This window comes from Maniola hyperantus, chromosome 21, assembly GCF_902806685.2.
Source record: "Maniola hyperantus chromosome 21, iAphHyp1.2, whole genome shotgun sequence".
NCBI lineage: Eukaryota > Metazoa > Arthropoda > Insecta > Lepidoptera > Nymphalidae > Maniola > Maniola hyperantus.
In genome coordinates, this window is record NC_048556.1 from 10,841,069 (window position 1) to 10,856,265 (window position 15,197).

General features: G+C 36.7%; 3 protein-coding genes across 3 annotated transcripts; 2 read left to right on the plus strand and 1 right to left on the minus strand.

Annotated features, from left to right (window-relative positions):
* The first annotated feature begins 1,123 nt into the window (after positions 1 to 1,123).
* Unc50 (Unc50 RNA binding protein) lies at positions 1,124 to 5,870 on the plus strand. Its single transcript, XM_034980264.2, has 6 exons — positions 1,124 to 1,606; positions 1,925 to 1,990; positions 2,637 to 2,757; positions 3,472 to 3,608; positions 4,345 to 4,446; positions 5,621 to 5,870. Exons 1-6 carry the CDS (start codon positions 1,369 to 1,371, stop codon positions 5,755 to 5,757), a joined length of 801 nt encoding a protein of 266 aa, XP_034836155.1. The 5' UTR covers positions 1,124 to 1,368; the 3' UTR covers positions 5,758 to 5,870.
* Positions 5,871 to 6,417: 547 nt separating this feature from the next.
* Positions 6,418 to 12,745, minus strand: LOC117992530 (calcineurin-binding protein cabin-1-like). The gene has a single exon (XM_034980244.2). It carries the CDS (start codon positions 12,650 to 12,652, stop codon positions 6,659 to 6,661), a length of 5,994 nt encoding a protein of 1,997 aa, XP_034836135.1. The 5' UTR covers positions 12,653 to 12,745; the 3' UTR covers positions 6,418 to 6,658.
* A 196-nt stretch (positions 12,746 to 12,941) lies between these two features.
* On the plus strand, positions 12,942 to 15,169 carry mRpS26 (mitochondrial ribosomal protein S26). The gene is made up of 3 exons (XM_034980266.2): positions 12,942 to 13,393; positions 14,264 to 14,401; positions 14,936 to 15,169. Exons 1-3 carry the CDS (start codon positions 13,064 to 13,066, stop codon positions 15,101 to 15,103), a joined length of 636 nt encoding a protein of 211 aa, XP_034836157.1. The 5' UTR covers positions 12,942 to 13,063; the 3' UTR covers positions 15,104 to 15,169.
* The last annotated feature ends 28 nt before the right edge of the window (positions 15,170 to 15,197 follow it).

Below are 15,197 nucleotides of genomic sequence, written 5' to 3' on the forward strand. Positions count from 1 at the left end.
AGAGCGTTTGAAGTTCGCGCTACCACACACGCCCTCTACCTTTCTTATCTAGGTACCCACTTTCCTCTTTAGACCAACTGGACCAAGCCAGAGATTTAGTTTCATTCACAGTTTTATTACAAGAAATCTCTGGTCAAGTCCACTGATGACTGAAGATATTATATTAACCATTGTTAAGTACCTAGTTAATATAAGTCCCGCAAATTGATAATGCGCGTGGCCGCCATTTTAGTGACGTCAGCACTAGACTGAAGTTGGTAGACTGTCGAGCTGATGGTATACTTTTATTTCGGCTGACGTCAAATAACGTCATTTTGATGTTAATGAGACATGGTTCCAGCGCAATAGCTATTTGAGGGACTTATAATTTCTTATTATATCGATAATTTTAAGAATAACGTCTTTTCTAAATTCTGAGTTTCTAAACGTTTCCGTTAAGTCAATGCCAAAATGACACTCAACAGATGTCACTGAAAACCAGTGTTTTCATTTTCAGAGATTTCACCCTATTTTAAGGCGAAAAGACTAATATTAGGTATGGTTTAGGGCGTTTTTATGATGACAGAAATTTAGAGTAATTTGGGGTAAAAACGATCTTTAGATGTTAAGCCTGTTTTTAACTCACCCAATATGATTTTAGTACCTTTTAGAAATTGTGGAATAATATTACAGAGTAGGTAACTATCTATTTTTATAGGCATATAACAAAAGTTGGGTAACTATTCAACTTCTCATGACTTAAGTGTTAGGATCGTGAAATAATATTAAAATTGTGAAATGATGTTGCTATATAATAACAATGTGAAATATGCGCCGACGCTTAAATTGAGTTATAAGCCTTAAAAAATGACACCTCACGCGCCATTTCAACTCTATGTCAAAAGTACGGTTCACCTTTAAAATAAGGACTAAAATCGTACTTTTTACTTGAATTTGACACAAAAAGTAAAAATGGCGCGTGAGGAGTTAAATTTTATGCGTTATATTTCAAACAATTTTTGGGGTTATTTAGGGTGAATCCCTACAGAAACTAGGGTCAAACCAAAATCGTAAGTGGAAACACTGCTACTTTCAGCTGTCACAAATGTCAAATTTAAAATGTCATTCGCTTTCGAGTTTCGCTAATCGCTCCGTATGTAAAAAGTACTCTGTGCTAATCGCTTAGCAAGAATCTGTGGCATGAATGACCGTGATGTGGTTCAAGAAACTATTTTAATTTTTATACAATATAAACAACAGAAACGTCTCCATTCTGTATTTATTATTTAATAACAGTACAGTAATATGAAGTTAATCGTATGTGGTAGCAAATTTCCTACATTTGAAGACGTGATTAGTCAGTGATATTTTGATGTTATAAACAAAGTTATGATGAAATACTCAACTTCGCCCACTCCATCGACGTCTTCGTATCCTCGGAGCACGTCTCCACTTCCTGCTCCAGCGAACTACCAGCCGACGACGGCCAGTGCTGCGGTCAAGCGATACAAATACTTGAGGCGATTGTTCAAGTTCAATCAAATGGACTTTGAATTTGCTGCTTGGCAAATGGTATACTTATTCGTCGCTCCACAGAAGGTCTTCAGGAATTTTAACTATAGAAAACGTGAGTATTGATTATTCTTGCAAGTGAAGCCTCAAGAGTTCTACAGTAAAATGTTATTTTTCATTAGTTTGAGTAGGTAACTAGTTATGTAAACAAATCGACATCGTGGATAATTTCTCGAAGAAATGCGTAAGCTATGCGTAATACCCGACGAAACATTTTCTAGTTTGTTTTAAAACGAAATGTAATTAGGTTTCTTGACAGACAGACAACGAAGTGATCCTATAAGGGTTCCTTTTTTCAGAATGGAAGTTGGAACCCTGCAAGTCTAAACTTGCATACTAATATCTGAAATATTATTTCTATTGTTAATTTCAGATACAAAATCACAATTTGCAAGAGATGACCCTGCATTCTTAGTACTATTAAGCGTTTGGCTGTTTTGTAAGTACATTTTTATATTTAACACTAGCTGATGCCCGCGACTTCGTACGCGTGGATTTAAATTTTCAAAAATTCTGTGGGAACTCTTTGATTTCCTGGGCTAAAAAATAGCGTATGTCACTCTACAGGTCTTTAACTATACCCATGCAAAAATCACGTCGAACCATTGCTCTGTTGCAACATGATTGAAGAACAAACCAATAAACCAACAAACAAACACTTTCACATTTATAATATAGGTACTGATTAGTACATTAGTAGTACAGTAACACGTAGGCAGCCTAAAAATCGGTCCAGCTGTTTTAAAGCTGAAAGTGTGTCTGTCTGTATGTTCTTTCTGGTCCTTACAATTTTTTTTTTTGTTCAGATACAAGTTAGCCCTTGACTGCACTCTCACCTGGTGGTAAGTGATGATGCAGTCTAAGATGGAAGCGGGCTAACCTGGAAGGGGTATGGCAATTTTTATTAAACCCATGCCCCTTTTTTCTACACAACATCGTACCGGAACTCTAAATCGCTTGGCGGCACAGCTTTGCCGGTAGGGTGGTAACTAGCCACGGCCGTAGCCTCCCACCAGACAAGAAACCTATGTCCAGCCGTGGACATCTATCAGTTGATAATCATGGTGTATGTATATATGTTCCAGTGTCATCAATGTTCTTTGCACTGTGCATAGGCCTGTCGAGCGGACAGATCGCACTGTTTGTGCTGTTTGTTGTGTTTGTGGACTTCATTGGAGCTGGGATCCTGGTCTCCACAATTTTCTGGTAAGAGTTTCTCATTATCCGTCATAGATTTACGCGATAGGCAAACTAGAAATCATAATAGGCTCGCGACTCCTATTCTGCCTTACGTAACTCGGAAAATCATTTGCAGGCAGAAATCATTTAATCATTTGTGTAATATCTATACTTCTATACTAATAAAAAAATTTAAGTGTCTGTCTGTAATTTCGAAATAACTGTCTCATATTAAGCTCATATGGTTATTTGAATTTTGAACTGTACCATAACTAAATTGCACGTTTTTAAAATTTTTGTCTGTCTGTTTGAACGGACTAATCTTCGGAACGGCTGAACCTATTTTGACGGGACTTTCACAGACAAGTAGAGGATTTAGAATGTACTGGCAAAGGCCTTTTATATGATACCCTACTTGGTATAGTAATCTTACTTTGAAAGTTGAAAATACTAATTATTTGTTCATGGCCACATCTTAATTTTTTTATTGTGATTTAACCACAAATTCACGGTTTTCGGATTTTTACCTGCCAAATTTCAAGATTCTAAGTTAACGGGAAGTATTCCATAGGTTTTTGACAGACACAACAGAGAGACAACAAAGTAATCCTATAAAGGTTCATTTTTTCCTTTTGAGGTACAGATACAGAACCCTAAAAAAGTGTCTGTTGTTTTATTGTTTGTAATATTATGGTTGGCAAAAAAGATATTTAAATAAATAAAATAACCCTTGTCTTGCAGGTACGTGAGCAATAAGTACTTGTCAGTGGACGGAACGGGTGGTGATGTAGAATGGGGCTATGCGTTCGACGTCCACATTAACGCGTTCTTCCCGCCGCTCTCCTTGCTGCATTGCTTTCAGATATTACTATTTCACAGTAAGTGTACTTTTTTTTTTAAAGAATAAAATTCTGTGTAGCAAAATAAATGGGCCATAAATTGTGTACTTGTAAATATGTCATTACTAGCTAATGCCCGCGACTTCGTCCGCGTGGAATTAGGTTTTTAAAAATCCCGGGGGAACTCATTGATTTTCCGGGATAAAAGGTAGCCTATGTCACTCTCCAGGTCTTTATCTATACCTGTGCAAAAAATCACGTCAATCCGTTGCACCGTTGCGACGTGATTGAAGGACAAACCAACACACAAAATATATAAAACGAAATTGAAGCTCTTTTATTTATCCTCCATTTGATGTGTTTATTTTTTTATTTTTACTTTTTATTCCACTTATCTGTCGTCTATTCCTCTCTTATTTACTGTTGTATTTTTATTTATATAATATATATATATATATATATATATACGTATATTATGTCTATTTACTTTATTTAATTAGTACACTCCTTCCGCTTTCTTTAATTTTTTAATATCCTCTACCCTAAGGTTGCCTGGAAGAGATCGCTATTTTAGCGATAAGGCCATGTTATTGTACATGCTATCTTTGTTATATGTCTATTGTTTTGGTTTTGGTGTACAATAAAGCATATTTTACTTTTACTTTACTTTTATATCAAGTGGGGTACCAATTACCAAACACACACAACAACACACTTTCGCATTTATAATAAGGGTACGGATTTGTTCAGTAATAGGGGTTTATTAACGTTCCAGATCTGCTCAGCCACAGCGGCTTCCTGGCGTGCTTCGTGTCCAACACGTTCTGGCTCGCCTCCATTGTGTATTACTTGTACATCACATTCCTCGGGTACAGCAGTAAGTATTATAAAGTTATCATTATAGTCGACTTTTTAATTAAACAATCGCCCCGATTCTCTAGTCTCTCTCTAAACTAAATTTAGAGTATCTGCATCCTTTTCTTTTTACTAATGCTAAAAAAGGAACGGAACATGACTTTCACATTTAAAGACTAAATTTTAGTGCACAATGCAAATTTAAACAGTAGGTTCGGGAGTGCGTGCTAAAATCATGGGTTTTACCATCTAAAAATTAAATTTAAAACTGTCAAACTGTGTCTGTCCTTTTCATATTACATTAGTAAGAAGAGCATGCGAATACTCTAAAATTAGATTGTGCTCAGAATTAGCCCCATTATGTTTTGACAATAGCTAATGTCTAATCGTAAAATAATTATACCATATTTAAGATGATAGTGATGTATGTGGTTCAATTGTGTCATGTAAATGAGTCAATGAACCAGTTCCTGTTACTCTATTTAACATTGAGCTCATATAAGCAGAGTAAAAAGGAAGCATTATAAAACTAGTAAATAATTCCTAAAATAAAATAAGTAGGTACCTAGAGATAGATAAAATTGGTATAATAGTGCTTTTAAAAAAGATTTTTGGATTTACGTAAATATTTATTTTATTAATTAGGTGGTGTCATATGTTATTAAACAATTTACAGCAGGTGATTGGGGTTTTTATAATTTTTATACGATTAATTCCATTGAACCGTCGACTCACAATGTTAGACACCTTTCTAAAGTTACCCGTAGCTACTGTACCAACACAGTTGGTGATTCTTTTGCCTCCTGCACTATTTATTTTTCATTAACATCTAGTAGAACTAGAAACGTCATAAAATTTTGTTTAATTAAAAATTAGACACCGGATGGGTTCGAAACTAGTCGGGCTAACGTCGACTAAACACGTAAAGCCGGGTGCGAGATATGTATAAATAGATAAATAAATAAAATAGCCTTTATTTTCTGATACAATTAGTTATACATCTTATATTACTAACTAACCGTATTACTAATTTCTTATTTCCTATTATTTAACTATCCTATCCTACATAATTTATTCTAAAAATTGATAACACCAGCAATTTACAGATCAGGTTGTCCTCTTTGGACATAGGCCTCCTCTACACTTCCTAGATATGTATAATAGGTATAATTTCCCTTTGATCGTTTTTGTTCCAGATTTGCCAATGATCAAAAACGCAAGAGCATTCCTACTACCTCTGCCCGCTTTGTTCGTGCTGTACTTAGGCACGTTGCTAGCTAACTGGAACCTAAGTCATATGCTCATGGACTTCTACCACTACAGAGTTCTATAGCAGAGCGAACGAATTAATGTTTTATACCTATCATAATTTAATTATTAAGTTGTATAAATTATGTTGATTAATAATTAATTTTAATGTATTTAATAATAAACTTTAAAGGAAAATGTTTGTCTTATATTTTTCTTATAACCCACACTAGATTGTCAGGTGGGATTTTGAAAATTGTTTCTTAGCCACTATGAAAGAAATCCCACAATAATACGTATGTGTAACAGATGAGTGTTACTTCCTTTATCTATGTGTTTTAACATTGCTCTACGAAATCTAATATAAGTCCCACAAATTGCTAATTCGCGTGGCCGCCATTTTAGTGAGGTCAGCACTAGACTGAAGTTTCGAGCGGATGGTATATTTTTATTTCGGCTGACGTCAAAATTACGTCATTTCGATGTTAATGAGACATGGTTCCAGCGCAATAGCAATTTGCGGAACTTATACCGTAAATCTTCGTTATACCTACTGAATGCCTTTCCTACCGAGAAGAACCAGTAAGAAACTCGGCAGTCGCTCTTTGCAAAGATTCAATTTAACTATTTGCTTATATTGTATAAAAGTAATTGCAGTCTCGAGCATGGCTGGAGCGATATATAAAATTGTAGATTTTAGGAAATGCGCTCTGGTACCTAGGTACTTTAAGAAAAACAAAATAAAAACAATTTTCACAATAAAAAGCTTTAATACTGATTTTTATACATACATTTCTATAAATAATTACAATTTATTATACCGAATGATTATTGAGTTATTGATTTATGAATTAGGAAACATTTGTGCCTGCACATTAGCAAAAAATAAATGGGACAACAGTTTTCTGAATGAACAATGATTTTTATATTTTAATATTTCAGTCTATTTTGATTAATATTTAATAAAATTGTACCTACCTTAAACTCTAATCGTCATCTAAAACGATAACTTCATCGGAAGATATAGGCTTAGGTCTGAGTTCTTCGAATGCAAGTGATTTTTTCGGTTCAGGCCTCTTGCCGTGGACTAAAGGCTGTTTAGGCGCAGACGTTTTGGTGATCGTCAAGGAGGATGGTAATCGACTTATCGACGCGTTGATGTCTTTAGGTGCTGAAGGAATGCTCTTCTGTCGCTCCGCCAATTTCTCCTGCAATGTTTTACCGGGACTTACTTGCTGGTGAGGCATTGGCGGCTTAGAGTGGACGGGGGCATTGGTAGACGACGAACTAGACATGTGTGCTTGAGGCGCTGTGGTTTGCCCGCTGGTGTGTGACGATTTCGCGCCAAAAGATGATAAATTAGAACTCATAGAGGCAGGCAAACTTGACAACACTGTTCCCATACTGGGAGCTAAAGGTGCCGACGAAGATTTCTGCAGACTTGCTATAACAGGAGTGGGCGCAGCTTTAGTAACAGACGTCGATGCGGAGTAAGGTTTTGGTGGCTGATTTTTCCCTTGCGACACGTTTCGACTAGTGGACGGCTGTTTCGGAGCTCGCTTCTGCTTTTTCTGCGGCTGCATATAAGAAGAAAAGTTTTGACCCATGAATTGACGGTAGAACTCCGCTTGGAAAGAGTTTTGTAGCGAAGTTTGAAGAGTGGATTGCAAAGTACTCTGGATAGGGTAACCGGCGAGAGCGCTGATGTAAGACAGGGATAGTTGTGAAAACACTGGATCGTTGAGCATCGGGGCGTAGTTTTGAAACGCTGCCGCCATTTCGTGGGATGACATCTTGGGTAATCCAGAAGCAGAAGAAACACTCGGCGGCTTGGAGTCTACTTTAGGTTGCGAAGTCGTAACAGTGACCGTCTTCGAGGGCTCGACTACTGTAGCTTTGGTAGGTTGTTTTTTCTGGAGACTCGCTTGAGTTGCTTGCTGTTTCAGGTTGGAAACATATTTCAAACTCAGATCGATCAGATTCATGTTCTCCGTTAGTGGCTGCCTGCAGACTAATTTGTAAGCGTCCACGAGCAAGTTAACGAGTTGCTTTGAATTCGGTTGTTTTATCACTTTGTAGTAAGCTTTGTAAATGTCTAGCATGAAACATTTTAACGCTTCTCTCTCGACGTTGTTGCTCTTTATGTCCGCTTGTTGACTAAACTTTTGCAATTGCCCTTTGAGAGATTGAACACATAAAGAAAATGCTTGCGTCGCCAACTCCTGTCTGTCACAATCCTTTAGATACTTTTTATCGAGGTCTGGTGTTCTCTGTAGGTGTAAGCTTAGATCGAGCAAGGTTTTATGGTCATCTATCTCTTTCAATATTTCCAAAGTGAGAAGGACGGAGCGATTCATGTGAAATGCAAACCCGCCCGCTCTTTCCACCTCTTCCGAACGCAACAACCAAATATTATTAAAGAAATTAGAAGGTTTTCTTTCACTGAAAAGGCCAGTCATTTTTTTTCCAGTCCTCGAAGTGAAGGTAGATAGCATAAGATCTCGACATCGCTCGATGTCCTTTCCTTTTTTATAGTAAAAGTGGTAATGCGCAAGTCTGTAAAGAGCTTTATAGTGCGGCACGAAGCGACTTGCGCAGTCTTCAAGCGCATCGAGGCATGCGGAAACTATTTTCTTTATTTCTTCATCAGTTAAACTTTTTGAGGCTTGAGAAGACTTGCTTGATGCGTCGGTGTCTTTGCTGGATTCACTGCTGCTGTCTGAGGACGACTCGCTCGAGCTGGAGTCTGAAGAAGACGTTGAAGAGGAGGAATTAGAAGTCTCTTGCTTTTTATCTTCTTCATTCAGATTTGTTTGCGGCAAATTGACTTCCTGCTTATCACTCTGTTCTTCTATAGGTTTGACAGTAGGTAAACGTGACTCTTTATCAGCCCCCGCCTCTGGGTTATCATTTGTAGTTGTAGGAGCGATTTCTTTGCTGTCATTTGTTTGAGCTTCAGGTTGTGTCTGGGGTTCTTTATTCCCGCTACGTTCAGTATCATAGGAAGCCGATCGTCTTACTTTAGCAGCAGCAGATTCCAACTTGAGCCTTTTCGCTTCGCGGTTGTCCTCTTCGCCCGCGTCGCTTATGGAGCGTTTCAGTATATTCGCTGCGTGAACGGCCGGAGACTCTTCCGCTTTCATTTCGCTTTCGGCATTGGGAACATTATCCTTCTTAGGTCTTCTCTTGTAAGGGCCTTTCTCCCACTCTTCTATACAGTTCAAAAACACCTTTCCAACTGATGTAGGTATGGGCTTGTTCTCGTGTTGTTCGATATATTTAAGAATAGAAGCGTGTATTCTGTAGTGCAATTCGAGAACTTCTATTGACAGATGTGACGGTGAATTGTAATTTATTTTAGAAGGATATATAGCCCCAGCTTCTTGTAAATTTTTGACTCCTTGTAAATAAAAGTTTAGGTATATGGAGGGTGATTTATTGCGTTTCTCAGCTACCTTGCCTAACATGTAGTACAATAACCAGGATTCCTCATTGGATTTGTCAGTATCACAGCTATTATTGAGATCATCTCGCAATGTAATAAAGCATTTGTAGGTTAAGTCTAAAAGATCTTCCTTTTGCTTTTCGAAAGCTTGGAATTCTCCCAAATCTATGGATTCAGTGGCCTGTTTCAAGAGCCTCGAACAGAACGAATGTACACAATATACGAAATTGCCAAATTCTATCCACATGTAACGATACGAAGGATCTAATTCTAGTGATCGCTTAAAACATCTTATCGCCGTCTTGGCGGGGTCGAGGAAATCTTTCTCGTTATTTATATTTCTGTACAAATTCAAGGCCCTTTCTAAATTCGATGCTTTAGCCAACGATATTTGAGCCCAAGACTTAAATCGATCGTTATTCAGTAACACATCCAATGTGTTATACTTGATAGCCAATTTCGTATCATTCTTTTTAAAATAATAATCGCCCAATAAAAAATAGATATCCTTCATCTTGTACGGCAACAACGGTGGCACTAACGGCGGCTTGTGTTCTATGCCTTTGATATATTTCTTCATTTCTGGCACATATTTGGAAGGATCGCTTTCTGCTGGTAAAAGGGTCAAAATACGGTGAAACAAGTTTTCTGTGTCTGAGGAAATTCCCGACACTTTTCCCTCCAGCGGCGGCAAATCCAAAGGTCTAAAGATTTCATATATCTGTTGAGCTCTTTTCCAATCTAACACTTGAGGCGTAACATTGTGGTCAACAAGATATTTATTCAGTTTATTCTTCCTTCCCGGATGACTGTAGAGGCAAAATACACACTGTTCCAAATATTGGTTTATTTGTTCCAACGCTTTTGACAGAGATGGCGATTGAAGGCGGGGAACTACGGTGTCAAGGATGAAATAAAGAAGTTTTCCATCAGACTTGCAACACCAGCTTCTTGCGCCCAACTGTTCATGAGCTATAAACAATACCATCAATGGATTCGGCACTTCATCACATGCTATCCTATCGTTATCGGAGAGAGACCTGCTCCTTCCTTGATCTTCTTCTCTCTGCAAAATGTAGTGCATAATAATCCAAGGGGAGACTGTATCGAATGACATCTCTGATGCATTCGTTTCTACTTGGTGACCGATTATTCTTATTAGATCCTCAAGCCCCTGTCCTAGTTCATTCTGTGTTACCGTTTCTAGACATGACAATCCTTCTGTACTAAGAATGTGTTCCATGCAACTCAAAACTTTGATGACAGTGAGACTCCACTTCTCATAGTCAGCGGAACCTGATGTAAGACGGAAGTAATGTTTGAGAGCTTCGTGTAAACATATCAGAGACCATTTGAAACAACATTCAACTTTATCCAAAGCCCAGTACGCATCCAATATTAGAGACAGTTGAACGGAGAAGTCTAGTGGCATATCTTCCTCTTTTTTTCTAGCAATTGTTTTGCAATGCTCAAAAGATTCAATAAGGATGGACAACACTTCCTCATAGCTACCTCGTCTGTACAAATCCATAACTGTTGATAACTTTTTGTTCCTCTCTAAGAACTTTATGTATTCTATAATTTCATGTTCACTTATATCAGTTTTGAATGTAAAGTTTGGAATGTTCAGGCTGTACAGGTCGTGATGTTCTCCCATAGCATCAAATTCACTTAAAAGCTGATATGAGCAATCTAAGGCAAGTTCTTCACGTCTATTTAGTATATAAATATGTAATCTAAGCCAGAGGGATCGCAGAATCATTTCCAAACAATCTGTACTTGAGTATATGTGAGGTTTTAATGTTAAAATTATTTCTATTGACTCAATCACATTCAGCTCATGTGTCGCTTTCTCTTCAAGACTTAAATTAATTTTTTCATTGACCATGAATTCTTCAGCTAAGATATTAACAGAAGTGTAATGTAGCAAATCTTGTTTGTTATCATCTGTACATGCGGGAATATCAATGTGACTGCTGTAGCATTTAGTGGCATCTACGAATACTTTCTGAAGTGCCTCAGGCCACTTTGTTTTCCATTTCTCAGCTAGAATGCTCAGAAAGTCTTTTAACAAATCAATTATATCTCTTCGGTTCTCAGTATATTTATCAATGAATAACTTCACATCATTTTGTTCAGTTTCAGTACCAAAATATACTGTATCTTCACCATGTTTGTCTGAATCTTTCTCTTTGAATAATTTATCAGTGTTTGATATTTCAGAAGAATTTTCCTTTGCTTGCATTTCTTTTTTCGGTGCTACTTCCGGAACTAAAGCGATTGGCACCATTCTACGTAACATTTCATATATATTATCATCATCATCCGGTTTCTTTTTAAGCGGCTTTCGTTCGTACCATCCCCACATCTTAAGGTTATTGAGGGGATTCCCCCTACGCCTCGAGGGTGCTTTCTTCTGTGTTTTATTTTCTGGACCATTCTCAGTTGCAGGTTCTGATGTAATCTCAATAATTTCAACTTTTTCACTGTCTGTTGCTTTATCTTTATCAGACAAATCATTATTCTCATTTTCGGAGCCTGTTTCTGTTACTTTTTCATTATCTGTGATGTTGTCCTCAGCTTTATTGTCATCTGACTCTTGTTCTTCGCATACTTCCATTTTTTCTTCTTCATGTCCATTTTCAGTAGAGATCTCTACAAAGCAGGCATGGCTGTAACAATGCGCAGTGATGTAATGGTGCAAGTGAACTAACGACTCACCAACAGATTGCCATGACATTTGTGATATTGGCTTCTTTAATTTCAGTTTAGGAACAATGTATTTAAATGTTTCAGCTTTCTGCTGTTCTATGTATACTTTATGGATTATTTCAGCTTCCTTGAGTAATTTCTCAGCATTATCTTCATCTATAACCTCATCACCTTCTGGATTCCATTTATAAACTGGGTTAATACATTCCATATATTCCTGCATATGACTGTAAAGCTTATAAATGTGTTTTCTATACACTAAGCCCCTCATGTAACCAGGATCAAGTTGCAGTGCATCATGAATAGTGGCAAGACACTGCTCTTTATAGTTTAAGCCCAGTAAAATGATTATCAACTTGTCGAGACATGGCCAATGACGAGGGTTACGTTCTACACCTTTTTGAAATGCATAGAGGGCAGTTTCATAGTGTTTAGCTTGTAAACAGACAGTGCCAAAACGATGCCAGAGGGTTATATCAGTATCATCTAGCTCAGCAGCAGAGTTATACGCCTCGATTGCACCTTCGATGTCGCCCGCTGTAGTTAATAAAGAAGCCAAGTTTTTATAGCAAAGATACTTCAAATTGAACAAAGGCCCTGATACCTTCTCACCGGGACCTGGTTTCTTGATGTCATACAACACTTCCGTGTCCAAAAGATCCTTTAAAAGCTGCGTAGCTTCAATGAGGTTACCTTTTCGCTGCAAATCTAAAGCTTTGGTGTACTGCTGCAAAGCGATCTGCTCTAACGCTTCCCGCGATACTTCCACCTCTGAATCACTCTCCTCGTCAGATTCATAATTCAAAGCTGATAATTTAATCATTTGGTGTATTTATTTTATTTAAATAGTTATAACACTTAACAATAATAAACAGGAGCTACCATCAGCTACCATTTTGCAAAAAATCATAGACAATTTGTTGTTATATTGATTTTGACATATATATCAAAAAGAAAAAGAGGGTCAGAAACTCAGAAAATGTCTTAAAACCATAGAGTAAAACAAAACTTATTCAATCGGATCTAAGAATCGGATGCAGTGGGTAAACCTAGAAAAACCGTCCAGAGCGAGTTAGGTTAAGAAAATAAAAAATATCTGACCGCCGTCAATCATTTAGACAATGAGTATTGACATTTACGTAAAAACTAAAATCTGAAGGATTGAGGTTATGTGATTATTTATTTGAAAAAGAGCATCAAGTAATTTAATAAAACAATAAACATAGCAAAAACGATGAACTTTAAACATTTTATTCTAAAACGACCCTGTCCATTATTCACACAAATCGCTGAAGCCCACCGAAAACCGAGATGGTTACCTGTTGCGAAAAGCAAGATTTATCGCATTCCAAAACGTCCTGTAATCACCGAGGAAGAGCGTTTGGAGCTTTTACGTATAAACAACAATTATAAAACACAAATGCGTGCAATAAGGCGTTTTTACCACGAGGAAATGATAAAGGAAAAGTCCTCACTGGAGAGTGCCAGTTCCGAGATGTCACAACGGTTGGAAGCCGGCGACTGGGAAAAGTGTGTTAAATTAAACGAACAGTGGAATATTCAGGTAAAATACTTGAATAAGGTGTCGTTATAATTGAAGCTTTAAAAGCTTTACGTAAAGCTTAGTCCATCCCCATTTGCAAGTTATGATTTTCTCATTGCTACTATCGCTATTGTTGTGATTGGCTGAATTTAGTCTTTTTACTAACTAGCTGTTGCCTGTGACTTCTTCCGTGTGGATTTAGATCTTTAGCTCTACCCATGCAAAAAATCACATCAATCTGTTGCTCTGTTGTGACAAACTAACACTCACATTCATAATATTATTAAGGGTTGAGATCATGAGATGTTCTTGGTACAACTATATTTTAGCCAATAGTGATTGTGTTTGTTAAAGAAGCTGTCAGAACCTAGAGACTGAAAATGTGCAGCATATTGAAAATATATGGCAGCTGCAAAATTAGTATCACAGACCTGCAATAACCAATTTTAATATTTTAATAAGAATACCCGGCTGAGTTTGTTGTGTGCTCTTCTCAGACCTGGGCGCGTTTGGAACCCTCGTAGCTTTAGTTTTAAGTTTGCGTTATAATTATCACCACTATATCTTACAAATCTAACACCATACCAGACCATCAATAAGAGTAATTTATTACCTATTTTGAATAAATCATTTGACTTTGACTTAGAATTCCTCTATTTTCATTTCTGTTCTATCAAATAGGTTAGTTATTCCAGGTCAGCTAAACTAATTTTGTGGCTGGTATACCTACTGATATTTTTTGAATTTGCTGTGCTTAGCCAGTCTCTCAGTCTACTTTTGTTGGCCAGACTCTACATAGGTTTAGGTATAACATACAGTGAATGTCTATTGCTTGATTTACACTTTGTAACAAGTTCAGGTGAGAAGTGTAAAGTAACCTGTAATTTTCAGGTTGCTGCAGAGAGAGAAGAGAGGAGAAAGGCAGAGTTAGCGGCTATGGAGGAGTATGCTTTGAAGAGAATGGAAGCCAAAGATACTGAGTTCAAAGAGAGAATTGCTAAAGCATCAGAGAAGATTAAGGAGCAAAAGGTATCATATTCTTAGTAATCTGTTATTTTGGCTTAAATATTAAATTAAGTATTAAAATTAAGTACATAAATTAAATTATGTACACAATTTTGTACATACTTAATTGAATTTACAGTACCTAGTTGAAATGTCATGAGAACTGAGAATAATTTCAGTTTTTGAATTCTGATCAAAAAATCATTGTTCAATTTATGTAAGCCAGTATTTTAAATACGAAGAACCTCTATAAAAAGCAACAGTTCTATAAAAATAGTGATGTCTACTAATGTTTTTGCATTTTTTATAAAATATTTATCATGGTTTTTGAGTTGACACTTTTTGAATAATAACAAGTTAATTTGATGAATAATTGTTTTTATTTTTTACTAGGTGATCTTCGTCTTGTTTATTTAGATTTATAAAAATCCCATGAGAACTCCAATTTTTTGGTGTTAAAATTATCCTATGTTGCTCTTCAGGTCTTTAATTTTGTCCATACAAAAAAATCACATTGATTTTTACTGAACACATTTTTTTAAAAATCTTTTTTTACAGGAATTAAGTTCAACATTCATAACACCAGAGACTCTAGAAGCGGCCATAGACCACGCGTTAGCCAATCCAGTGGATCACAACTACGCAATAGACTTACGCGGCAATCGGTTCACTGGAAGAGACACGCCTGTTAAATATGAGAAGAATACTGAAAAGGCTAGCGCTTAGTTGTTAGTGTGTTGTCTGTTAATTTATAAATTGTTTAGGAAATAAATTGTATATTATATTATGATATCAGGTGTTTTTTATTTTATATACTTAC